General features: G+C 51.4%; 2 protein-coding genes across 4 annotated transcripts in view; one reads left to right on the top strand and one right to left on the bottom strand.

Annotated features, from left to right (window-relative positions):
• LOC118678568 (SV2 related protein) overlaps nucleotides 1–3,369 on the top strand; it is a 35,785-nt gene extending 32,416 nt beyond the window's left edge. Inside the window, exons 14-16 of the mRNA XM_036354387.1 lie at nucleotides 446–527; nucleotides 1,103–1,192; nucleotides 2,690–3,369. Of these exons, the coding sequence (XP_036210280.1) occupies nucleotides 446–527; nucleotides 1,103–1,192; nucleotides 2,690–2,896 (379 nt within the window). The 3' untranslated portion in view covers nucleotides 2,897–3,369. The remainder of the gene's footprint in view (nucleotides 1–445; nucleotides 528–1,102; nucleotides 1,193–2,689) is intronic.
• Nucleotides 3,370–6,177: 2,808 nt separating this feature from the next.
• DAO (D-amino acid oxidase) lies at nucleotides 6,178–24,368 on the bottom strand. 3 transcript variants are annotated; one of them, XM_036354379.1, is made up of 11 exons: nucleotides 24,253–24,368; nucleotides 18,969–19,171; nucleotides 17,814–17,928; nucleotides 16,696–16,772; nucleotides 15,960–16,025; nucleotides 14,565–14,619; nucleotides 13,242–13,346; nucleotides 12,330–12,412; nucleotides 10,841–10,958; nucleotides 10,101–10,199; nucleotides 6,178–6,880 (listed from the first exon to the last, which is right to left on the bottom strand). In XM_036354379.1, exons 2-11 carry the CDS (start codon nucleotides 19,160–19,162, stop codon nucleotides 6,875–6,877), a joined length of 918 nt encoding a protein of 305 aa, XP_036210272.1. In that variant the 5' UTR covers nucleotides 19,163–19,171; nucleotides 24,253–24,368; the 3' UTR covers nucleotides 6,178–6,874. The 3 variants fall into 3 exon arrangements, with proteins under 3 accessions (XP_036210272.1, XP_036210270.1, XP_036210271.1); XM_036354377.1 differs by lacking the exon at nucleotides 6,178–6,880 and adding an exon at nucleotides 8,653–8,951; XM_036354378.1 differs by lacking the exons at nucleotides 6,178–6,880; nucleotides 24,253–24,368 and adding exons at nucleotides 8,653–8,951; nucleotides 24,127–24,222.
• Nucleotides 24,369–25,477: the final 1,109 nt, after the last annotated feature.

Below are 25,477 nucleotides of genomic sequence, written 5' to 3'. Positions count from 1 at the left end.
CTGGCTTAGAGCATGCAATGCTGATATTCTGAGATGTTTATGGGAACAATAGAACAGAAGGTTGGGGATCAGGATTCTCCTAAAATTACTGAACAGAAGTTGACTTCCCTTGGCTCAGTTGGTTCCTGGATCAATATACCTTCCGTACCGGGTCCTTTCTGGACTTCTGATTATTTATATCACTTCTCCCCAACCTGGGCGCACAGATGTTTCTATCTCTCAGCCTGGTGCTTTGGAGAATGAGAAACCTTTAAAAAGCAGGCCTTAGAGAGGGCACTGGGATGTGAGTGCCTGCGTGCCTGCATCAATTATGTTGGGTGGCGGTGGGCTTTGCCCATTTCTGGGGTGTAAATTCTGCCTGGGCAGATAGGACTTTGCTGAAACAAACTGACAGAAAAAAATACCTGCTTGACTTTTTTTGTTTTTTTGTTTTTCCTCCTCCTAGAACGATGCTCACTCTGTTACTCTTCGTTGCAAGAGCGTTTATTTCTGGAGGCTTCCAAGCGGCCTATGTTTACACACCTGAGGTAGGAGGGGTGTCTGGGAGCAGCTGGGCAGTGAGGAGGATACAGAAATATGACCACATCTGGGGGGTGGAGGCCAGGGGTGCTGTTAAACATCCTACAGGGCACAGGACCGCCCCCTTCCCGCCCCCATGGAGACTGGGCACGTGGCCACTCCTGGGGATGAACCTAGACGCCCTGTAAGCATCTCAGTCTTTCTCTGTATGAAATGCCTTTAACGTCCATGACCAGTGAGTGCTTCAAGGTCAACTGGTGGAAAGTGACAGGTAGGACAGTCCCTGGATCCTGAGCGGAGTTCCTGGCGGAGTCTTTGGCGACCACCAAGGGGGCAGGAGGACCTCCTTGCTGGGTTCCCACCCACAGCTCAGCCTCTCGCCTTCTTTCTCAGTTGAATTTCCTATGTCCTTTGGGGTAAGAGTCTTTACCCCAGGATCCCACGCCTTAGTGGGGTCACCAACACCTGAGAGATTCGCCCCAACTTGAGGCCCACCGTTGGGGGTCAGTGCCATCAATCCTGAGCTGGGGCAGCAGGAGGGACCTGCATTTTCTCAAGGCCACATCTGGTGGCTGTGTTTCAGGTCTACCCCACGGCGACGCGAGCGCTGGGCCTGGGCACCTGCAGTGGCATGGCAAGAGTGGGTGCTCTCATCACTCCGTTCATTGCTCAGGTAGGTGTCCCCCCAAGTACAGAGGGGGTGGGTGTGCCAAAAGCCAGCGCGTGGCAGGCAGTTGCGATATGCTGAGCCTTCTGTGGGGCCCTCCGTGTGTATTATTGTATTTCATCCTAACAACCCGTCTTATGAGGAAAGAAATACGGCTTGCAGGTGGGAAAACTCAAGCTCAGAAGGGTCAAGGGACTTGCCCAAGGTCACACAGCTGGGAAGTAGGGAAGCTGGGGATCAAACCCAGGTCTTTCCCACGCAGAAGACCCCTGGGGTGTCATATGATTTGGCTAAAAATAATTTGGATGGGAACAAGTTGGCCAGCATGATTTGTGGGAAATGAATGTCCCCGCCCCTGGCTTCTGAGTTGGATTGTTAGATGTAATTGTAGAATTTTGCAACCCGATGTGTATCTTGAAGCATTTCAACCCATTTTTAGGGATTTTTTAAAAATATTTTTTATTGATTTCAGAGAGGAAGGAGAGAGGGAAAAAGAGAGATAGAAACATCAATGATGAGAGAGAATCATTGATCAGCTGCCTCCTGCACACCCCACACTGGGGATCGAGCCAGGATCCTTCAGTCCACAGGCTGACTCTCTATCCACTGAGCCAAACCGGCTAGGGATCTTATTTTGAAATATCTTTACTTTTTACATACCTAATTTATTTTCTCCCTCTTTTTGTCACTTTTTAAAATTGAGACAAAAGTTTGCTATCACGCAAAAATGAACCATTTTAAACCAACAATTCAGTGCCATTGAGCACATTCCTAATGTTGTGCAACCATCACCCCTAGTTAGTTCCAAAACATTTTTATCACCCCAAAAACTCTGTACCCATGATGCAGTCCCTCCCCACCCCCGTCTCCCTGCAGCCCCTGGCAACCACCACACTGCGTTCTGTCTGTGTGGACTTATCTATGCTGGGTATTTCATGCACCTGGAATTCCAACACGGGCTTGAGCCAAGCAGTTCAGTTCTGCGCTGCTGTGTTTGGCCATTGTATGTCGCTGCTAACTAATACTGGTTGAGAGCCTGCCATGCGCCTGCCCGGTGCCAAGTGCTGCTACGGTATCTTCTCATTAGGAGGCGGACACTGCCCTTGTGCCCATTTGCCAAATGGAGGAAATGAGGTGCAGCTCTGCTGTGATTTTCCCGGTGCCATTGAGCTAGGGAGTCAGCAGAGGTGCTGCTGCAGGAGAGAGGGTTCATAGAAGGAATACAGACGCTTGGGCCTGCTGGGGTCTGGGTTCAAATCCCAAGCCCATCCTTCGTATCTCTATGAACCTGGGTATGATACTTAACCTTCTCTGAGCCTCAGTTTTTCCCTCTGTAAAATGGGGACAAGGAACCTTACCTCATGGAGCTGTCGTGAGAACTAAATGGGCCAATCAACACAGTGCTTACAAGAGGGCCTGGCATTATCAGTATCGTTTGAACGGTTGGTGGTCATTCAGAAAGGATGCTCTCACGGACACACATCTTCCCCCCCTCCCCCTCAGGTGATGTTGGAATCCTCCGTGTACCTGTCTCTGGCGGTTTACAGTGGCTGCTGCCTCCTGGCTGCACTGGCCTCCTGCTTTTTGCCCATCGAGACCAAAGGCCGCGGGCTGCAGGAATCCAGCCACCGGGAGTGGGGCCAGGAGATGGTGGGCCGAGGGACGCACGGCACAGGCGTCACCAGGTCGAACTCGGGCTCTCAGGAGTAGTGACCTCTGGGGGGGCTGAGCTGGTCTTTGAGGCCATGGAGCGCGGGGAGCTGGTGGAGCCCGTCTGGGGCACCGACCGTCACTGCCGACACCAAGAACTCACCCAAGAGCACAACCTGGACCCCGGTGGCTCCTGTTCACTGAGACCCACCCACGGATGGGGAGGCATTTGCTCCGGGGGGAGGTTCTGGATGTGTGGGGGGAGGCTTGTTAATCACCTGTGGATCTGCATGGGAAAACTGCCACACCGGTGACCCTGGTAGCCAGCCAGACACCATCCAGAGTTAGCCGGCCACACCCGTGGTGAGCAACAACCCAAAGGTCTCCATGGACACAGTCCAGGCCCAGGCCCCGGGAGCCCTGCCGCCCACCAACCAGACCTGGTCAGTAGGTTTCTCCTACACCCCAGGCCCCCGGCTTTCTTCTTTGAAATCGCAGGTGACTCAGGTGTGGCCTGTGCAGCTTTTTCTTGGGTTGGAGAAACGCTCCCTCGGAAAGGGGCCTCTCGGTTTGCCTCCCCAGGCAGGGCCTGACCCGTGGAGACTGGCAGATAGACGTGCATTTGACCTTGAGCCACGTGCTCCACCTGGCCCCCTCGGGAGTTGCTGTCCCTGCTTCCAGGGGATCCCAATGTGTCCATGGAGACAGCTGGGCTTGCACCAGATGACAACCCCAGAAAGCTGTTACCCCAGACACTGGGGACTGGGCCCATAGGGAGGCGAGAACCAAGCCCAAAGCTAAAACAGGGCCTTCCCGTTCAGAAGCAGCGGAGGCCCCTTTGGGGCTTCTTTTCCGGCCCCTTCCTCGGTCAGGCGGATTGGGGACTCTTGGGGGAAGAGGAGTTCACTCAGGTCTCAGCGCTTTGGATTTGGAGCTTGGGTGGATGGAGAAAAACAAATGATGCTACACCAACTGCCTCCTCCCCTTGGGGCCCAGGGGCCAGGAGTCCTTCCCCCTGGTTTCTCTGCCGCCCTTGCTCTCAAGGGTTGGCTTGGTCTCTACACAGAGGCAGCTCTTGGGATTCCAGCAATGGACCCACGGCAGGGGTGCCATGAGCTGGGGAGGACCCAGGGGGACCTGGATGTGTGAAACGTGTACATTTTCAAAGGAAGAGGAGGAAGGTCGTTTGGATTCGGGGTTGGCCCTGGAAGGGAGGGCTGACACCCACCTCCTGGATTTGGGTTACAGGAGCCTCCTGCCCACCAGGAAGGCAGGGAACCTAGGAGAGGAGGGAGGAAGCTGCTGGGTCCCAACAAAGGCCAGAGAAGCTTGACCCTCTGCTTGGAGATATCTGCTCGAAGTCAACCTTGCGAGGAAGCCAAATGTGAACGTTCATCTCTTATTAAAACACGTTGGCCCTAGCCGGTTTGGTTCAGTGGATAGAGTGTCAGCCTGTGGACTGAAGGGTCCTGGGTTCGATTCCGGTCAAGGACACGTACCTCGGTGGCAGGCTTGATCCCCGGCCCTGGGTTGGGGGGCGCATGCAGGAGGCAACCAGTCGATGTCTCTCTCTCTCTCTCTCTCTCTCTCTCTCTCTCTCTCTCTCCCCCCCCCCTTCCCCCGCTCTGTCTGTAGATCAATGGAAAAATATCCTCAGCTGAGGATAAAAAACAAAACAAAAACATGTTGGTGATGGACATCGCAAGGGACGAAGTTTGTCTGTTTGTCATAATGCCCTAGTGACCCTTCACCCTAATGGCCTTGCCCACCCTGTCCAGCCAAGGTCATCTCAACGCTTCCCTGTGCTCTGATAGGATCGTCTTTCCCATAAGGGGGAAACGTCGTACAGTTGGCTGCCAACATCGTGACTTTGGGTCTGTGGGAGGCAACACTTCCTCCGAACGCTGTGGAGGCCACAGTGGGCATCTTCTTCGGGCTCACGTCCTAGGTCAACGACAAACAATCCAGTGTCCCTGGAATCGGGGCTGCTGCCCCCTCGGCCCAGGCAATCCGTCGGGGAGGAGGCGGCTTGGCAGATCTTCCGCTCCCTGGCACTGGGGGTGGGGTGGGGTGTGTGTGTGTGTGCCCTTGAACCCCGAGTGGCTATAGCTCTAATTACTTCTGGTCTGCAGAGCTCTCCTGGGTAACGCAGAACCTTCGCTTGTCCTTTTTGCCTTCCAGCTGGCCAGACACTGCCGGATGAGCATGTCCACTCCCTGTACCCTCACATAACCCGGAGGGGTGGGGGACTGGTGGGGGGGGGGAAGTACTTGGTGGGCAGAAACCTTCTCCAGGGGCTGGAGTAGAGAGGCCTGCGACTGAGAGCTTTCTCTTCTCGAGAAAATGCAAGTGAAAAAATTCTTTGCCTTCTAGATCGCTTGCCCTTTCCAAAAAAAAAAAAAAAAAAAAATCAATATTACTGAAGGACACACGAGCTGCCACAAAAGTTGCCCAAGCCTCTTGCTGAAGACGTTTGCATCTAATTTTGAACTATCCGAAAGCTCCTGTTTCCGTGAATGGAAATGTCATCCATTCGTCTGCGTTAGGAAAGATTTCAGAAAATGGCAAAGGACGTTCAGTGTAGCTGGGGTTGCGTAATTTCTTCCCCTTCCTTCAAATATTCTCAGGAACACATCAACAACCCTGGCGGTGTGGGCAACGGCATGGAAGACTCTCGTAGGGATGGACTTCGACGTGAATACGGACGGTCTTTATTTTTAAGTAAATATGAAGCACCAGAGAGCCTTGAAGGATGAGATGGAGAGTCTCCCTCAGTTACTACGAACAGGCATCAAAGGACTGGCGACCTTGAGCTGCAAGCAGCAGTCAAACCAGTCAGTGGTAGCTTCAACCATTGAAATAGTCATTGTTCATTCAGTAGCAAGCCCAGAGTCAGGCAGTTCTAGGAAAGGCCCAGCAGCTCAACCGTGTCATCAAAGACCCAACTTCTTTTTGCCGTTCTTCCCTGCTCTCGTCTGCATGTTGGCCGTCTGAAACCTCATGGTCACAGGGGGACTCCCACAGGGCCGGGCATCGTATTTATTAGCATTTTTACAGGAGGAGTAGAACGGGGAAGGAGCAGTCCCTGAAGGTTTTCCTTCAAATGGGTCTGTTCCTTTATCAGACCTTCAGTAGGTTTACCGTTGCTTTGCATTGATCAGACCTGGGCCCATGCCCATCCCAGCATGAATTCTTCCCTAGGGCTGGTTGGGGCGGGGGGGCGGGTGGCAGGGGGAGACCTACTTCCCACAGGAGCCTTTTGAAACAGAATTGGGATTCTGTTAGCATGGAAGAAGGAAGATGGAGGGGGAGGGGGAGGGGTGGGCAGTTCCCATCAAGGCTGTTTTAATGGCAAGGACTGGCGATTGGACTCAGGTTAATTCATATGAAGAAGTACAGGAAGAGGGAAGGACTGCACAGCGCAAGGAGACAGGCCCCCAGAAAAGGGGCGGCCACTACTCAGTTGTAGCTGATTTTTTTTTTTTTTTGCATGATGGGATCTCCCAATTTTCAAGACAGGAATCTGGATTTTTATGTCAAATCTCCAAATTTTAGTAGGTCGGGTCAAACATTTTTCAATGATGTGTGAGCCCGATGAAATTCACTGCAGGCCCGGTTTGGCGAAGGGGCCGCCGTTTGCAGCCTCTGGTAGTGAGTGCCTCCTCGTGGCTGCTGCCTGTGCCGACCCTGCATATGGCTTCCACTCACCGCGGCTCGGCTCAGCTCTGCAAACATACCAGACTCGGCTGTTCAGTGTCCCACTTCCAAATCCTCAGGGGAGGAAGCCGATTGGCCCAGCTTAGTGTTTGCTACAGTCCTGGCCCAATTAAGATGGGTTGGGAAGACTGGGTCAAGAGGTGGCTCAAACATGGTGGGTTTGGCCTGCTCTGTCCGCACGCTGGCACAATGACCGGTATTTCTGGAACCCAGGCAGACACATATGTAACCTCTCCAGTCTGCTCATTGCCACTGCTGTGGATCGTGTGATGGCATGTGGTCGGCATGCATGGCGTCTCCACCATGCATCAAGCATGATGTTCAACACTGAGGAGGCAAAAAAAGAGTAAGACCTGGTCCTTACCTTCAAGCATTCAGGGTGCAGTGGGGGGTACAGGCCTAAACAGGTCACTGTGATGCAGTGTGATATGGGCGCGAATGGAGGGATGCGGGGTGTTGTGGGAGGCACACAAGATGGCAACCATGAAACTCTAGAAGGTTCCGAGGCCCCTTCTGCTCCTCGGAAACTCAGTGGTTTCAGCCAGATGTGAGCCAGGGGTGGTGCTTTACTGTATTCTGATTCTTTGACATTTGAACATACCTCACCTATAATCCTTCCTGGTTAGTCAAGAATATTTGATGAGGAACTACTTCAAATGCCCCTACTCCCACCATGCCAGAGAACAAAGCTCTTTCTAGAGTCATCAGTAAGAGAACAATTCCACTCACAATAGCATCAAAAAGAACAAAACTCTTGGGAATACACTTAACAAAAGAAGTACAAGATTTTTACAAAGTACCAAGCATCACTAGAAGAAGTGGAAGGTCTAAATAAATGGAGAGGCATGGCCAGGCTCATGGCTCAGCAGACTTAAAATTGTTAAGATGTCAATCAATACTCCCCCAAATTGATCTATAAATTCAACACAATCCCTATCAAAATCCCAGCTGGCGTTTCATGCAGAAGTTGGCATGTTGGTTGTAAAATTTATATGGAAACGCAAAAGACCCAGAAATGCAAAAAACAAAAAAACCATCTGGTGAAACAATTCAGGAAGAAACAGTAATGGCATGGACATAGCATGGTGTGGGCCAGTCGAGACCTCTTCTCAGCACACAGGGTGCCACTGATCCCAGATGCATGAAGACTTCTAGGCTCCAGTCTTTTTAAAAAAACAAACAACAAAACCAGACAGATGAAAATTCAACTTAAGAGACTGAGGCAGATAATTAGGGATGAAGATGCCAAGGTGGCTTCTGGGCTCATGTAAGGTTTTCAGAAACATCTGGAAGCCTGTTTGCCATCTCAGGGGGTACCAGCCAGAAGGTAGAGAGATGCTGAGAAACAAGGAGTGAGCTTGGTGAGTTCATTCTCTGTGAAGGGGTTCCTTGGGGGATGATCCTTCCCGTGGCCCCTTCTCCAGGATTACATGGTGTCCCTGGGGCCATTCAGTGGGCCGCTGATGCCATTTGGGACCCTGGATGTGAAACAGGCTTCATATGTTGGTAGTTTCATGCCTCATCTCTTCTGCCTCCTCTGTATTCCAGTTCGACATATAACTTCCTGTGAAATCTGTGCCAGCACTCCCTCCGGTTCATTCTGTGGCATTAGGGCTGGGCAAAAGGTTTCCATAGCCAGCTAGGTTTAGGAAGACAACATCAGGCAGGTGTCTTCGCTGCAGGACTTTTCAGAACCTTTAATATGTTCATGCAACTTGTCATCGAGTTACTTAACCTCAACTACCTCATTTCCTTGCTCGCCTCTTTGATTTTCTGAGATTTCCTTCCTTCTGAGGACTCGTGGAGTAAGCTTAGTAATGTCAGGCCCAGAGAGAGAGGTCAAAGTGTGCCCAGATGGGGCTGGACTCACCTCCAGGAATTGACCTTGTGATTCCCTCTCACCTCAGGCTTCTTGTCCACAGGAGCCAGGGGTGGGGGGCGGGGGTAAGTGATGACTTACGCAGCGGTTCTCAACCTTCTGGCCCTTTAAATACAGTTCCTCAGGTTGTGACGCGACCATAAAATTATTTTCGTTGCTACTTCATCACTGTCATGTTGCTCCTTTGATGAATCGTCATGTAAATATCTGATATGCAGGATGGTCTTAGGCGACCCCTGTGAAAGGGTCGTTTGACCTCCAAAGGGGTCGCGACCCACAGGTTGAGAACCGCTGACTTAGAGAGAAGCACATTGATTAGTTAGTTGGCCGAGGAAAGCGGGAAGTCCTTAGGTGGGGGGGGGGGGGGGACGGTGGTCATTGGCATCATCAGAGGTGAGATGGTGGCATCCTGAGCAACTTCCTTTCTTCCAAGACCTCGCCGAAGAGCTTGGCCGCCTCCAGGGCACAGCCCCAGTGGATGGTGAGCCCGTAGCCTCCATGGCCATAGTTGTGGATGACCTGGGAGAGGAAGAGAGGAGGTGGCCTGGTCTGCCCTGAGAGATTCAGGAACTTTCTGAAGAGTCCTGGACAAAGCCAGAGGACACGGAAACTCTTCTCGGCACCCTGGCGGGAGGGTGGGGTCTCTGGGAGCAGCAGTAAGGGGATTGTTTGGGGAACTGGAGGTTGATACCCTAGACTCCTCTTCTACTTAGGAGATGAACCTGCTTTATACACTCAGCACAGGAAATGCAGAGTCATCTAAAACTTGAAGTCAGAGGTTTTCACACACACACACACACACACACACACACACACACACACACACACACAAAATGGTTTGACGTTCTCTAAATCACCTTCCTCGTTCCCACCCTGCTCCGGATTGCTGAGCTTCCTGTGTGAATAGACGACTCTTCTACCCATGTCAGGAGGAAAGAAAACCAGGGGCCCCCTAAAAGTGGGGTCTGGGTAACGTGCTTATTCATCCTGGAGACAGAGGCAAGACCTTGGGGCCCTTTTCAAAGCTAAAACCATTAGCCGGGACTTAAAAGCTCCATCCGTGACTCTCCTGATTGTACACACATTCCCGGGATAAGAAAGGATGGTGACCTCAATGGGGAAGATTGCTTTCCTGATGGGAACGCAACCCCCACCCACTCAGGCCAGGGCCTTCAGCCCAGGACAGTACCTCCCGTCATTTCAATAAACCCAGTTCCTACCCTAGGAGAGAGGACATGAGAGGGGACCCCAGAGAGACAATGGAGCAGCCGCAAATGGTCACGTGGGAAATGTGGCTGGAGTCACATTCAGATCACATCCCAAGTCTGTCCCTCACCAGTGGTCTGATGTAGGGAGCGACTCCACCTCTTGGAGCCCCTGTTTGCTCATCTGAAGCTCAGGGAGGACAATCCCCACCCCAAAGAGCTGGAGGGGAGATTCCCTAAGGTCGTTCGTGTCATGGGCACAAAGCAGATGTTCAATAAGGTGCCCATTTCCTTCTGCTTGACCACAGGTCCCAGCAAACCAAGGCACTGCCCTCTATGTAACCTTGAGTGGGTCCTTCACCATCATGGAGCCTCATTTGTAGAGGAGGGGACATGAGCCAGCCATGCCAAGGGCCCTCTTAGGAGTGAGGAGGGCATTGCTTTCCATGCCAGGAAAGTGTACCTCTGTGTTTGAAGACCCGAAGCAAAGCTGTTCTCTTTCTAGCCGAATCTGGGGGCGTACTGGCCGGAAGCCAGTCAATTCAGCAACAATTTTGGCATCCTGGAAAGAAAAGTGTTAGTAATTCATCTCCGGGTTATTTTTTTCTGCTGCCATTTTTAGGGAATAGTTCACTTTTGGAACCTCTGTATCATTACCACCACCTTGAACACCATCACTGTCTGTTTTATTCATCCCCACTGCCATCATCACCACCTTTGTCAGCCACCAACATCATTACTATCACTCATTACCACCACTTCTATCAGCTTCTCCATCTTTATCAACCACCAGTCACCACCATGATATTGTCAACAGTCACCACCTCATCACCATCCTTATTACCATCCTCAGCATTTTCATCACCATCAATACCAACCACTACCTCCACCTGCTCGTCACACCCTCATCACCATCAGTGTTGTCATTGCCACTAACAGGCACATGAGAAAACTGAAATTTCTGCAACAAATATGTTTTGAGGATGTCACCTTAACAGAGAGTAAGTCTCAGTCATGGTCATATATGTTTCATCAGCCCATAGCAGGACTTCCCTGGACATTATCAAATTCAGGTGTATTCCACAGACCCTTGTTGAATTAATTCGCCCAGTTATCCCGTGGTGGAATCTTCCCCTCCTCACATGTCCTCACGATCAAGCTGCCCGGAGCCTGGTCTAGGGACCGGATACCTCTCCCTCTTACCTTCAGTGTGGGCTCCAGTCTGCAGCAGCCTTCCCAGATGGTGTTGTGGTCTTCACTATTGTTCACCTCGCTCCAGTTCCCCAGCTGGAAGATGCCTCCAAGAGTCACTGCCTGGATCCTACATAAAAGTAAGGAGGGTCAAGGATGAAGGGAAACGAAGCGTTTGAGATGAGTGGGGGTCATCACCATGCTAACCCTCACCACCATCTCTACCTAACTCACTGCTACCTTCAACATCCCTGCTCCCAATACCACCAACACCACGGCCATTGCCATTGTCATCACCATCAACCACCACTTCCACCATCACCGTTATTGTCATCTCTTCATGTGTACAGCATGGCAACTATAGTTAACAATACTTTATGAATACTTGAAAATTGCTAAGAGAATAGATTTTTTTAAAAAATATTTTCTATTGATTTCAGAGAGGAAGGGAGAGGTAGAGAGAGATAGAAACATCAATGATGACTGCTGCCTCCTGCATGCAACCTGGGTATGTGCCCTGACTGGGAACTGAATCCGGGACCTCTTGGTCCATGGGACGACGCTCAATCCACTGAGCCACCACGGCCAGACAAGAGAGTAGATTTTAAGTGTTCTCATCACACACAATGTCATTATGTGAGGTAATGAATGTGTTAACTAATCTTATTGTGGTAATCATTTCATAATATATACATCTATCAAATCATATTATGCATCTCAAATGAGCACAGTGTTGTGTGTCAATTATATCTCAATAAACCTGGAAAAAATATAGTCATATCCATCAACAGCACCATCTGCACTACTTCCTTTCTTGTTACCATCATCCCCGGTCACCATTTCCACCACCGTCATTAGCCATGGATATTGTCATTTCCTGCTCACCATCGACATCGCCATTGAGACAGCACAGCCACAGAGTTAACATGGCCTCTGAGACTGTCACCTCTGCCACTCTGTTACCGTTATCATTGCTACTGTCATCTCCATGAGCACTGTCTACCTCCCCCCCGCCCAGTCACCACCAGCATTGACACTGATCTCCTCATCAATAGCAATACTATCTTTACTGCCACCATTTCACTTTCAACATGGTGGTCATCGCATCAATACCACCACTGTATTCATTAACACCGTCACCTCTGTCATTAATATCACCATCAGCTCCAATCACCACTCCCACCACCCTTCCTGCTGTTGCCCTTCACACCACATCTAGTGTCACTGCCATCACGTCTTTGTCTCCAGCATCACCTTTGTCTCTGGCATCACTCTCATCCGAAAGCATGTTCAAGCCTGGCTGGCAGGGCGTGGCTCAATGGTTGGTGTTTCTATTTCTGTTGCCCTCTCCCAAGCATTTAATGACTCAACCACACTTTAAAAAAAACACGTTTGAAGAAAAAAGCTGAAGGGACTAAGCAAGGGGCCTGGGGAAGGCAGCAGAAGCTTAAGGAGGGCATAAAGATGGCCCCTCTTCTGCCTAGGATGCCAGATTTTTTACCCTGGGATGATGTACGGGGACTTGTAGATGCCTCTGTCTAGGTCATGGGTGATGATGAAGTGCTTCATCCGAGGGGCATCCACCTGTTGATAGAGGACAGAGAAGTCTCCCCAGGGGAGATGCATCAGCGGGCCCCCTGCCCTGCTCCCCTCCAAGACCACATGCTCTGTTAAGAGTGGACAATTCCCAGGAGCCCCTGCCGCCGTCTGCACCTGGCTGCCTGCACTTGCAGGAAGAGCACCCTGATTGAGAGCCAACCTGCCCCCTGAAGCATCGCACGTTTTCACCCACGTACCCACAGAAAAGCCCAGCACGTGTGTGCAAACACACACACATGCACACACACGCCGTTCCTACACACCTACACACCTACGAATGCACACGTGTACATTCACAAACAGGCACGCCTCACGCACATGTACACGTACACAGTGAGAGGTGGTGTGGACTGATGCTTATACCCAGGCTCTTACTCCAGGCTGCCTGGGTTCTAATCCCAGTCCCACCGCTTACTACTGCGTGAACTTGTGCATGTTCCTTAATTCCTCTGCCTCAGTTTCCCCATCCGTGAGACGGCGATGGTGATATGATAGACCCCATCTCAAAGGGTTGTGGTGAGGATTCAGCGATGGACACAATGTAGTCATCTTTTCGTTATAATAATAGGCATGCTCGCACACATATGCAGCTCCCATATATACACAAGCATATACTAGTATATAGACACACGTGCTGTGCTATTAAGAAGAAATCTCGAAAGAGAACATTTGGGAGGGTCATGTTGCATTGGTCTCTCTTGCTTCTTCGACAGGCAATTCCTCTGGCAGATGTCCCTGGAGATGAAATCAGCAGGCAGCTACCATCTTCCTAGCAACAAAAGCCGGAGGTCTCATCCCTCACCTCCACACTCACCTTAATGATCTGCCCCCGGCCTGGCTGCAGCAGCGGGTCCGGCTGCAGCGCCCCGGCCCACACGCCGGTGCAGTTGATAATCACATCGGCGCCTCCTCTTGCCACCTGGCAGCAACCAACAGGGCAGGTAGGGTGGAAGGGGGTAAGGATCCTGGTACTCCTGCCCCCTCTTCTACCTTCCTTTCACCTTAAAGCTCTCAGCTCCCTGTGGCACAGCAGGGAGGAGGCTCAAGGAGGAATTCCTGGGCCTGGCTCCTAATGTCTGCTCTGCCCTTGACCTGCCGTGTGGCCTCAGAAATGTCCTGTCACCTCCTCTAGGCTCAGCTGCCTTAGCAATAAAATGGGGCTGGTAATGCACATTCACAAGTCACTGTGAGGATCCAGTGTGGCTCTGGGTGTGAAAGTGCTTAGAAAGGAGTACCGTGGAAAAGGGGGGACCTTTCTGGGAACCTTCCAGAAGTCAGAAAGCAAGTGGAGCTCGCTCTCTTCCTCTTTCTGACTCCCTTTCCTTTCATTCTCTTGCCTTCTCCTCTGCCGAGACATCTGCAGAAGGCACGGTGGAAGCCCTAGTGCTGGGCATGGGTGGGATACTCGGTAGGTCCAGGATGTAGCCTGATGGGCACCCAGACTCCCAGCCCCGCCCCCGTGAGGCCCCGCAGAGGTCAGTCCTGGGGCATGCACATCGCAGGGCACTGTTACTGTTCATGAGCTAGCATTTGCTACACTGGACTGTCATCTCTTTGGGAATGAGGGCTGCATCTGAGTCGGCTGTATTTCCCAAGGGCCCATCTGGGCTGGGCGCAGAGCGAGGCTTACTATAGAATGCTAGTAGCTGTGGGGACTGAGCGTCTTCCATGAGCCAAGCACTACCCTAGCTGCCGGGACTGAGTGGAGTCCTAGAACAAAGCTCCTGGAGCAAGGCCAGCGCCTGATGGTAGCTGCTCCTGTCATGATGACTGGTGGTGGTGTTACTCTGGCGGTGCGTCAGCTGGGGCCCGTGACTTTGCAGAAGCATCAACCCAGAGGTCGGTAGGAGGCAATCCAAGTGTCTGGAACTTGGGGGTGGGGAGCAGCTGATACTGGGCTTTCATATAGATCAGCCCTTCATGGCTGCCATGGTGCCCCTGTCCCTTCACTTCTGCCACCCATATCAAGGCAAAATGCCCGAGTCCTTCTGGGATTGACAAACGTTTGGAGTCTGGGATGGGCCTCAAAGGGATCCTGGAAGACTGAGGAGGGGGCCCTCAACTCAGCAACAGGAAACAAAGGTCCGCCCCCCTCTCCTCTCTCCCACGCCCAGCCCCTGCCAGCCCTGCAGCTCACCTCCTCGAAAGACTCCACCTTCTGCTGGAAGAACCTCACTCCCCGCTTGGTTAACCTGGGATGATCAGATACATGGAAAAGCTCATTACTCAACCCTCCCTCCTACCTCTCCACAAGGACAGCACGGGGACACGTCCCAAAGACCCTCTGTCCCATGGGGTGCTCCTTGCTGTACAGCCAAACCGGTTCATGACCACCTTGGTGCCCCAGGGGGCCATGAAATGTCCCTGGGGAAACCTGAGACGGTCCAAGCTCCTCATCGGGCAGATGGAGATGGGAGAAGGGCCTTGCTGAAGGTCATACTGTGAGTCAGTGACGGGGCTGGAGCTCACACTAAATGCAGGGGAGAGGGGGGACAGGGTTGGACCAATGCCACCCCTTTGTCAGAAGCAGAGCATGAGGAGGGAGGGGGGCTAGGGACATTCACCCCTCCCTCTAAGTGTCCCAGCTGAAAAATATTGTCACTATTAGAAATATAGTAGAAGCATCAAAAGAACAAAAAACAACAAAACTATATAAAGGCTGAAGCGTAACCTCAGGACCATTTTATCTACATGGTTTCCTCAAAGTAGAAAAACCTGGAGCATTTGTTCCTGGAAGAGCCGAGACGGGAATCGTTAAGCGTCCCAAGGTTAGAAGAAATAACCGGGTTTTAGCGCAATAGTTCGTAAACCTGGCTGATCATCAGAATCACCCGGGGAATTTCCTCTAAGATACAAATTTCTGAGCCCCACCCCAGAGGTTTCGATTCAGTAGCTATGAAGCAGGGTCCTGAAAGCCACGTTTTAAAAAACTTCTCAGGTCACTTGATAAAAGCCACCATCTCTATTCTATATTTTTAAAATTCATAATGAAATAGTAATAGGTAGGAAATATATGGAATCTTTCTTAATGTGAAGGCATGTGAATATAAATACAAATGTATCTCTCAAGGTAATGTTTGCTAATGTAGAACACTTCAAGATTCCTATCAACATCAAGAACAAGACAGGGACATCTACTATCCCCTGTATTATTTAACATTGTTCTGGAGGTACTGGCCATAGCAGTTAGACAAGAAAAAAAAAGAAAAAGATGAGGTATAAAAATAAAGGCAAGGCATGTTTTGTAGATGATGTAAATAGACCTGGAAAACTTAAGAGAATCCATTTAAAGCTACTACACAAATGTTATGGATTTTAGTAAGGTTGATAATAGACATCACGTGTAAAGAGTTGCCCACATGGTTCTGTTGCCCAGCCAGACATGGGAACCACTGCACAGTGGTTAACTCAAACCACATCTAAAGGTTAACGTTTGGGGTTGGTCGATACAAAGACGAATACCATGAACAACCATCTACTACAACCCTGGTCCCTGGGAGGGCTTTCCTGAAGCTCAAGTTGAACATCTCACCTTTCAGTCAGCCACAGCAGATACCTCCTCCCCTCCAGAGTCAGGCTTGTGTTGAACCAGCCATAGCTAGAGTCACAGCAGGCAAAGGTGGGAATAAAGGGTCAGAATCAGAAGGTTATCCAATGGAGATGGGAGCAGTGTTGGGTGGTTGTTGTGCTTTTTGGAGGGGCGGTGGGAGGGAGGTGGTGGTGGTGTGGGCCCAAGGCTCGAGACAGGACCACTGTTGGGAGGAGTTCAAGTGGAAGTGGTTTTTAGCTCAATGCAAGGAAATTTGTTCTGTCAGACAAAGCCATCCCTGACTTGGGGATGTGCAAGTGGAGACTGGATGTGCATTTGGAGAGGGGATTCAAGCATTGGGTGGGTGAGGAGAGGACCGGAAAGACACTGGGCTATAGGGAAAAGAACAGAGGAGTTTGGTGTCACACAGACTGGATTGGAATCCCATTTTGGTCACATGGCTGTGTGACCTTCGGAAGTCACCTAGCCTCTTTAAAGGGGTACAGAGCTTCTGGCCTTGAGATCTGTGGTTCCATAACCCCCACTTCCTTAGCCCAAGGCCCAGTTTGGGTGGGTTTCTTCTCTGAAGGAGCTGAACAGAGCACCAGGAGACCAAGGTAGGAGGGGCTCTAGGCGTAGGATGGGATAGAACTTTGGTGACTCCATCTTCTGCTGCCTTCTGGACGGGTCTGTCTGAATTGTCGGGCCTCATTCCCTTTGCCCATGATAGTAACCTTACCTATAATCGGGGAACATGTCCAGCTCCCTGGGTGTCAGCTTCCGAAATCCCAGAACTATGTCCTTCCAGAAAGGGTCCTGCAGAAGAAGGAGAGGAGGGGACACAGGGATGGGTGCAAGTCAAGAGTAACTATAACAAAAAATTTTATATAATGTTCCCTGTGTGTAAGGCTCTGTTCCGAGCATTTTACCTATACCACCCCATTTAATCTTCCCAACAACCCATTGAGGTAGATCCTATTATTATCCCCATTTAATAGATGGGCCCAAAAAAAAAAAAAAAAAAAAAAAAAAAAAAAAATAGATGGGCCCATTGAGGCTTAGAGAGTTTAAGTGACTTGTCTAAGATCACACAATTAATAAATGGTGGAGCTGGGATCTGAACCCACACAGTTTGTCTTCAGAGTCCAAATTCTTAACCATTATGCTATACTAAGGGTAAGAGTAAGACTTGGGGTGAGTGACAGGGTAAGGGTTGGGAATATGGGAGAGAAAAGGGGAGGCAGTGAAAGTCCCCAAGGAGTGAGAGTGGGGTCAGACAACATAAATGGAAATTTCAGTCTCACCCCTGAACACCTTGAATTCTCTGAGACTCAGTTTTCTGGTCTGTATCATGGAGTTAATAGTCACTCTCGGTCCCTTGGAAGGTAATGGATAACATGGCTAATGCTCTTAGCACAGGGTTAAATGTTGACTAAACCTTGACTTGGGGTTGTGGGCACCCAGCCGAATCACCCTCTCCAAGCAACCTGAGAACATCCCCCATGCGGTCACAGACTGTCTGGGTTCAAATCCCAGCTCTGCCACTTTAAAACTTTGTGAGCTCAAGTAAGGTACGCCATTTCATCTGCAAAAGGAAGATAATAATAACACTCAATTATTGTGAGAGCTAATTGAGTCACTATTTGTAAAGTAGTTAGGACAGGGCCTGGCACACAGTAGGGGCTTTAGAAGTGTGCACCATGTTGAGTGTCTTAGTCCATCTTGGTGAAAAGCCTGGGGACCACCTGCAGGGTCACAGGACGTATTTTGGCCTCAGCACCAAGTGCCCACCACTATAGAACGTGACTCTGGTCTGTGATCAAGGCTCTGCCCCACGGTCAAGGGCTCCTCACTCACCGGAACAGCTTCATGGAAGAGGTTGTAGCCTGAGATCGGGGCCAGGCCCATGTTTGCAGCATTGGGGGAATGGATGTGGCTCAGGAGGTAGTCGAAGGTCTGCCGGTTCCAATGCCTGGAAGGGTCCACCAGAGTCTCATCACGTCATGCCCTGAGCTGGATAAGACCGCTCTGAGGGTCAGCTTGCCCAGGGCTGTGGTCAGGCTGGTGGGGAGGTGTCCAAATCCAGAAATCCATCATGGTCCACTTCTGCAGCCCCCCATGTGCCTAGGGGTCTCCCTCTTCCCCAAGCTTTCCAATATGTCCCCATCAATAGAAAAGAGAAGATGGAAATAGAGCATGCTCCCTCACAACCATTCGGACCCTACCTCCAACTTAGGATCACGGAGTTGCCAAGTTTAAATGAAGACTGTGACCTGCTCCGGAGACTGTGAGCCACAGGTTCAAGCTCTCTCTAGGCTCCACCCCACTGTGAACACCAGCTGGCACTCCCAAATGCTTCCTCTTCTCCCTGGGCTCACAGCTCAACTACATTTCCCGACTCCTTTGCAGCTAGGCGTGACCATGTGACTGCCTTCTAGCCAAAAGACCCCAGAAACTGTGCACACGTAGTCCTCATGCTCTGCTCCTTGTGCAGGTGCTGGCCCACGTGAAGGGCAACGTTGGAAGCCACGGAGGAGAATGACAGAGCCACGAGCTGGAAAGGAGCCCGATCCCTGAGCTGTCACCCACTGATCAGGAACATCGGGTTGGAATTTGTGGGGAGAATAAAACGTCTGTTTGAGCTGATATTCATCTGAGGCTTCCTTTGTGGAATCAGCTGGGGGTTTCAAAACTAACATCATGACCTTTGCAACTTCTTCGCTAAACCTGAGCATTGATCGACTCACTTAGAGGTATTCCTGGTTTAGGGGAGGAATGGAGACAAAGCCTCCATCGGTCTGGCACATGTCCCCTCCATCACTGCCGAGACCAAGTGTAGCATCTGTCCAGCACCTAGAAGGGGCTTCATATTTATTATTTTCTTCACATCATGCCAGGCCATAGCCTCCACAACGGTCTTGTGATTGGTGACAGGGACCCTGAGAGGGGGCAGCCCCCTCCAGACACTCAGCTCCTCTGATCGCCCGGCCACCCTCTGGGACCCTCACTCACGCCTCCTGCTGGTTGACGGGGTCGGAGAGGTAAGGCTGCCACAGGCCAGCAGCCACGTCGGTGTTGGTGAGCGGGGTGAAGCGGTCTGCGTAGATCTTCAAGTCCAGCGACTGCAGGGCCGAGTGGTAGCGCTCATGGATGCAGAGGGCGGTGGACAGCCCAATGACGCCCGCTCCGATCACCACCACGCGCATTGTGCCAGCCTGCAGGACCATCTCCATCACCATCGCCATCACCACCATCACCACCGTCACCACCATCACCACCATCACCTCCCCCACCCCCCACCCCCCCGCACTGAAGGCTCAGAGCAGTGGTTCTCAACCTTCCGGCCCTTTAAATACAGTTCCTCATGTTGTGACCCAACCATAAAATTATTTTCGTTGCTACTTCATAACTGTCATGTTGCTACTGTGATGAATCGTCATGTAAATATCTGATATGCAGGATGGTCTTAGGCGACCCCTGTGAAAGGGTCGTTCGACCGCCAAAGGGGTCGCGACCCACAGGCTGAGAACCGCTGGCTTAGAGAGTGGCGGATACCGCCAGACCCTTTTAACACTCAGTCCTCGCCAGGACCCTGAGAAAGGGAGAAACAGACATGGAGAGGCAAAGCCCAAGGTCACACAGCAGGTGAGTGATACCACCTCCTATGGGAAGCCTCCCCGAACGCACTGTATCCATCTGGGAACATTAAAAGGGCCTAACCCTGGTGCGTGTGGCTTAGTGGTTGAGCATCAACCCATGAAACAGGAAGGCAAGATTTGATACCCAGTCTGGGCACATGCCCAGGTTGCGGGCTCGATCCCCAGTGTGGGGCGTGCAGGAGGCAGCCGATCAATGATTTTCATCATCGATGTTTCTATCCGTCTCTCCCTCTCCCTTCCTCTCTCTGAAATCAATAAAAACATATTTAGAAGGGCGTAGGCAGAGTTCCTAGCCAGCTCTAAGCTGGGGTGTCAAATGGTTAGAACTATGGGCTCTGGCTTCAAATCTCAAATCTCAGTTCTGCTGCCTACTGGCCATTGACCTTGGGCAAGACGCTGCCCAAGTCTCAATTTCTTCTTCTGGAAAACGGGGAAATGAACTCATGCCTCGGAGAGTCGATGGAAGATTTACCAAGATGGCACATGTAAAACGTTTAACCCAGTGTCTAGTACAAAAGAAGCGACTGACTGACATTCGCGGAGCACCTAGTGCGTGCCGGCCTCAGCGCTAAACGCTTCCCATGCTTCATTTCATGTAAGTCTCCCAATATTCTTATTAAAGTAGGGACTAGTGTTATTGGCTCCACTTTCCAGATGAGGAAACTGAGGCTCCGAGAGATGAAAGCCACTTCCCCGAGGTCACAGAGCCAGGAAGGGGTGCTGCTGGGATTTCATGTCAAGTAAACTCACACGCACTTTTTGCACACCTACTGTGTGCCATGCCGGGCTGGCAGCTAGTGGATGCAGCTGTAAGCAAATCAGCTGCATCAGCTGCAAAGGCTGGCCTCAGAACCCAGGTCCTCCAGCGCACCCCCTCACGGCCGGCCTTGGGGTGCTGGGCTGCCTGGGTCCTCAGAATTTTAGAAGGCCTAGCAGCTTTTGACCTTGAAGCTGGTTGGGCCTGCACAGCAGGGAAATATTCTACTGGCTCCTGCTGAGGCAGAACAAGGGGACGTTTGTGCCCGAAAGGGCCAAATTCAACTTTCCCTCCTCTTTACTCACAACTCTCCTCCCACAGACCTTGGCTCCCCGCCTGTGGCCCTGAACGGCAGGACATTCTCAGTACGGCCTAGTTTTGCAAAGGAGGAAACGGCTCCAGGCCACAAAAACCGTACTCTGTTAGGATTTCAGCAACCAAGTTGAAGATAAAAAACGCCAAAACAAAAGAATCGCATCGTTGCTCTGGGCGATGCTTCTTCCAGCTGCCAACCTGGGCTTGGTTGGGAGGGGAGGGGTGGGGGACAGTAGGCAGACCCTCTTAGGACCCCCAGCCTCCTCTTGCAATTTCCTCATCAATAAAATAGGAGGAACCTGGTCTCACGGGCTTGTCCTAAGGATTAAATGAGCAGCATGGCAACAGTTCCTGGTACAGTGCCTGGCACGAGCAGGCCCTCAATACATGGCAGCCTCCTTCTGTCCCCCAGCACTTTGGAAATGACAAAGGAAAGAACATTGGGTGTGGAGGAAGGGAGAGGAAGAAGGGAGAGTCAGACCTGGCTTCACTTCCGCCTTGCTGTGTGACGTTGGCTAAGTGACTTCCCCTCTCTGGGCCTTCTGACTGTCTTTGCATAACCGCCATAGAGTTGAGCACTTTTGTACATCAACAATAAGACAGGCAGGCATAGAGAGCTTTTCTGTATTGTCCAAATTCCCCACAATGAATCCCGGGGGCGGCACGGCATGGGGAAACGGCAGTCACAGCCCAGGCCGTGGGTCAGACACACCCAGGTTCACAGCTGGCTCTGGCGCGGACAAACGGTGTGACCCCGGACAAGTCACGTAACCTGACCGAGCAAGGGTGGCCGACCTCCCAAAGTCCCAGGACTGAGGGTGTCCCCAGGACGTGGGGGCCGAGTGCTAACACCAGGAGAGTCCTGTGACAAACCGGGATGTGTGGTTGCTCATCGTAACAGCCTCCGCTTCCTCTTCCATAAACTTTTGAGGGTTCACAGAGCTCCCTGCCGGTTGTCTCCCCACCAGAATATCAGCTCCAGGAGAGCAGGGACTTTTGTCCACTGCTCTGTCCCCATGGCCTCGAACAGTACCTGGCCCGTAGCAAGGATTCATGAATGAATGAATGAATAGATGAATGAATGGAGTTCTTAGAGGATCAAAAGAGAAAATACAGTGGGGCCTTGACTTACGAGTGTCCCGACTAACGAGTTTTTCGAGATACGAGAGCCGTCTCTCGGCCGATTTTTTGCTTTGAGTTGCGAGCTAAAATTAGGGTCACGAGCCAGCTTCAGATACCCCACCGCTAGTTGGCGCAGCGAACGTCGCAGTGAACGCCACAACATCAGCCCAGCATCACGTGTCTCACTCGTTCACTTTTTGATTTGACATACGAGTAATTTGAGTTACGAGCTCCGTCACGGAACGAATTAAATTCGTAAGTCAAGGCCCCACTGTATTTGTAAAGCGCTGGGCAGCTCATAAATTAAACCGGTGATCATTGTTGTCCCTGGTTCGCAGCTGAGGCAGCTGAGGCTGGGAGAGAACAAGGTTATTAGAAGTCACAGCAAGAGTTGGAGGAAGGCGGGCGGGGGGGGGGGGGGGGGGGGGGAGGCGGGCAGAGCCCAGTTCTGCTTTTTCTAGGGCCCAAGTTTTTCTCATTCTCATGTCACCTAGAAAACCAGTGAGTAATTGAGGGGGGGGGAAGGAGCTGCTTATATAATAGAATTGTGTGAGATGAGAGAAGAGAATGTCTGAAAACCCTTAAGAGGTTTCTGGGCTGGGGGAAAAGGCTTCGAACAGAAGCAGAGCGGGCACATGGCACTTCTCAGATAACAAGCAAAGCCTCCGGGCGGGTGGGGGGAGTCCCAGAGTAACTTCCGGTACCAGCTGGCCGGATAAAGGGACAAGTCACAGCGCGGGGCTCAGTTTCTGCAGTATGTAAAATTCTAAAGGTGAGCAAGACGTCCTCATGCAGATGGGGAAACTGAGGCTCAAAGAAGAGGAGGGACTCAGCTGAAGTCACACATTTGTGACAAAAGATTTGTGGGCCTTAGCCAGTGTGACTCGGTTGGAGCGTCATCCCATGTAGGGGTCACAGGTTTGATTCCCGGTCAGGACACACGCCCAGGTTGAAGGTTCAACCCCCAGTCGGGGCACATATGACAGGCAACTGATGGATGTTTTTCTCTCACATCGACGTTGCTCTCTCCCTCTCCCTCTCTCAAAAACCAATAAAAACATATGCTCAGGTGAGTATTAAAAAAAAAAAAAAGATTTGTAGGGTCTTGAGGTTAAAAAGACCCTTTGAAAGGCGGGATAGGTCATGTACAGAAAAGAACTACAATGTGGAGAGAAACAGCAATGACAGCTTCTGCTAGTTTTTCAACTCCTAGGATTATGCTGAGAACTTTACATGCATGATCTACTTTAACCTTCCACCAACCCTTGGGATGATCATTGTGCCCATTTTACAGAGGAGGCAACTGAGCCTCAGACAGCCCCTGGTAAGAAGCAGGACCAAGGCCAGCCTGACTCACAACTGAAAAATCTGAAGGTCAAAGAGGTGAAGAGATACCCCAATGTTTCAAAGTCCTACACTGGGGGGGGGACCCCACATAAAATATAACAATTGCAGGAATGTTCAGTGTGTTGGTGATAGGCACAGAAGTGAAGAGGGAATATGTATGTCCTAAATTAATGATCTTAATAAAGTAGGTGAATCAAATTGGACACTGATGACAGTAACTTTGTGTGTGTGTGTGTGTGTGTGTGTGTGTGTGGGTGTGTGTGTGGCTAAGTATAATGTCTATTTAAGGATGGAGCAGAAAGGGAACCATTTTGGTCATCTGCCACTTGCCAGACACATGTAGATGCAGTGTAGACATCCTCTCACTTAATCCTCTCACCTGCTCCAGAAGGTTCTACAGAAGTGAAACTGAGGTGCAGGGAGCGAAAGCCACGCTCCCACAGTCACCCAGCCAGTGTGGGCCAGTGTTCAGACCTGCGCTTTCTGCACCGTGCCGCCGGCAGTACATGGACACTGACCCTTTCTGCTTGTCCTGTGCTTCTTTGCTAATCGGCTCCCTTTTCCCTAGAAAGTGGCTGGAGGCAGCTCCTGCCTTGGATGGCCACATGTGCGCAGCCAAGACTAGGAAAGATTTTCCTGAAAAAAATCAGCAAGTCCTGGGGAAGGTATTTGAATGAACATTATTAGCGCCTCCAAGTTGCGCCCTGGGGCTACTTCTGATGACGTTGATGTTTTCAGAGTTTATATTTAAAATGGAACAGATTTTATAAATGCTTGACAGCCAGGCTACCAGCTCCCCGCCCCCCAAATAATAATGGCCATGTATTGAGGACTTGGTGCGTGGCCAGTTCTATGCTAAGCACCTTACATCAATCGCCTGTTTTAACCCTCAAATCAACCCTGTAAGAGGTGAGTTAGGATCCCATCTTCCAGACAGGAAAGAGGGGCTTAGAAAGGCGAAGGCGCTTACCCGAGGTCCCGGCCGGACTACAAGGCTGTCACCTGCTTCAGACTCTAAAGTGGAGCCTTCTCCGCTGACACTGGGAAAACACGAGTTCTACTCCCCGCCCCCCAAAATAAGAACACCCCCACTCACCGGGCGTGCCAAACTTCTGGAGAAATGAGGCAGCTGCTGTGGGTGCAGGGTCCTGTCTCCTAAGGGGAGGCTCCTGATTCTGGGGTGTCCTGTCCTCAGTCCTCTGCCCGCCAGCCGGGACTGGAGCTCAGGGTCAAAGTCCGGAGTTATAGACAGGGCGCAGCTTGGCGCGGTGCTGCTGGCAGGGGCTGGACCCACCACCCCCTCCCCTCACTCCCAAGTCCCTGAAAAGCTGCCTGACTTTTCTGGCTGATCCCAAGGCCCTGTGTCCAGGCCTCGGTGGAAGAGAGGGGGCAGGCGGGGGTTCTTGGAGGGCTGATGGGCACAAGCAGGCCTGTCTCCCAGGCCAGCTGGAGGCGATCCTCTTTCTTCTCTCTTTCTGCTGCCACCCTGGGGGAGGGAGTGCCGTTTCCTGGCCTGCAGGGGGTGGGAGGGGTGGTCATCTTGGCAGCACCGGAAGGGAGGCCAGGGGTACTGGACAGGGCTCCCCGGGCCAGCCGGCCAGCCCAGTGCCATTCTGGGACGCTAGGTGGATGAGGCCAAGAAGAGACCACGAGAATACATGGCTCTTTGCTCGGTATCCCAGGGACACTAGCAGCAGGGCTCCAGGTCCCTCTCTGCAGGGCTAGACCTGGAGCAGTGGTTATTAAAGCCCAAAGGTCATCGGGCACCTCGCTGTATGGATGGGGAGATTGAGGCCCAGAGAGAAGAACCAACCAGCCCTCGGGGAGGCATCATTTGGGTCAGTTTTGAAGGACCAGCCTCTACTTGGCCCCTACCTTCAGCATCATCAAATAAAAAGGTGAAGGTGAGCATCGGCCCTCGGACTGAAGGGTTCCGGCTTGGATTCCAGTCAAGGGCACACACCTTGGTTGCAGGTTCCCCGGCCCTGGTCGGAACGAGTGTGGGAGGCAACCAATTGATGTGTCTCTCTCACATCAATGTTTCTCTCTCTCTCTTCCTCTCTCTCTCTCCCTCTTCCCTCCCTTCCACTTTCTCTAAAAATCAATGGAAAAACAAAACAAAACAAGGCAGCCTGGATTTACAGCTCCCCTCACACAGGCCGTCTGTGCCCAGCCCTGGAGCACCAGGCCACCACAAGAGAGCTTAACTGAGCGGGAACAGTGAAAGGTATCAGGGACCACACAGGGACTTCCCACACCGCAGGGCTGGGTGTGGGCTGTGGTTTCAGAGAGTCCTGTGCTGTATGTGAAAAGCATATTCG

This window comes from Myotis myotis, unplaced genomic scaffold (genome assembly GCF_014108235.1).
Source record: "Myotis myotis isolate mMyoMyo1 unplaced genomic scaffold, mMyoMyo1.p scaffold_m19_p_20, whole genome shotgun sequence".
Classification (NCBI taxonomy): domain Eukaryota; kingdom Metazoa; phylum Chordata; class Mammalia; order Chiroptera; family Vespertilionidae; genus Myotis; species Myotis myotis.
Note: the sequence above shows the minus strand (reverse complement) of the source record. Positions and strands in the feature narration are given on the sequence as shown.

Bases quoted from the DNA above. Each gene is read 5' to 3' on its own strand.
- DAO (XM_036354377.1), bottom strand. From the start codon at position 19,162: ATGCGCGTGGTGGTGATCGGAGCGGGCGTCATTGGGCTGTCCACCGCC. The intron at 16,026-16,695 runs GTAAGGTTACTA...CTGTGACTCTAG, and splicing joins GACATGTTCCCCGATTATAG to CTATGGCTGGTTCAACACAA. The intron at 10,200-10,840 runs GTAAGAGGGAGA...TTTTCTTTCCAG, and splicing joins GACTGGAGCCCACACTGAAG to GATGCCAAAATTGTTGCTGA.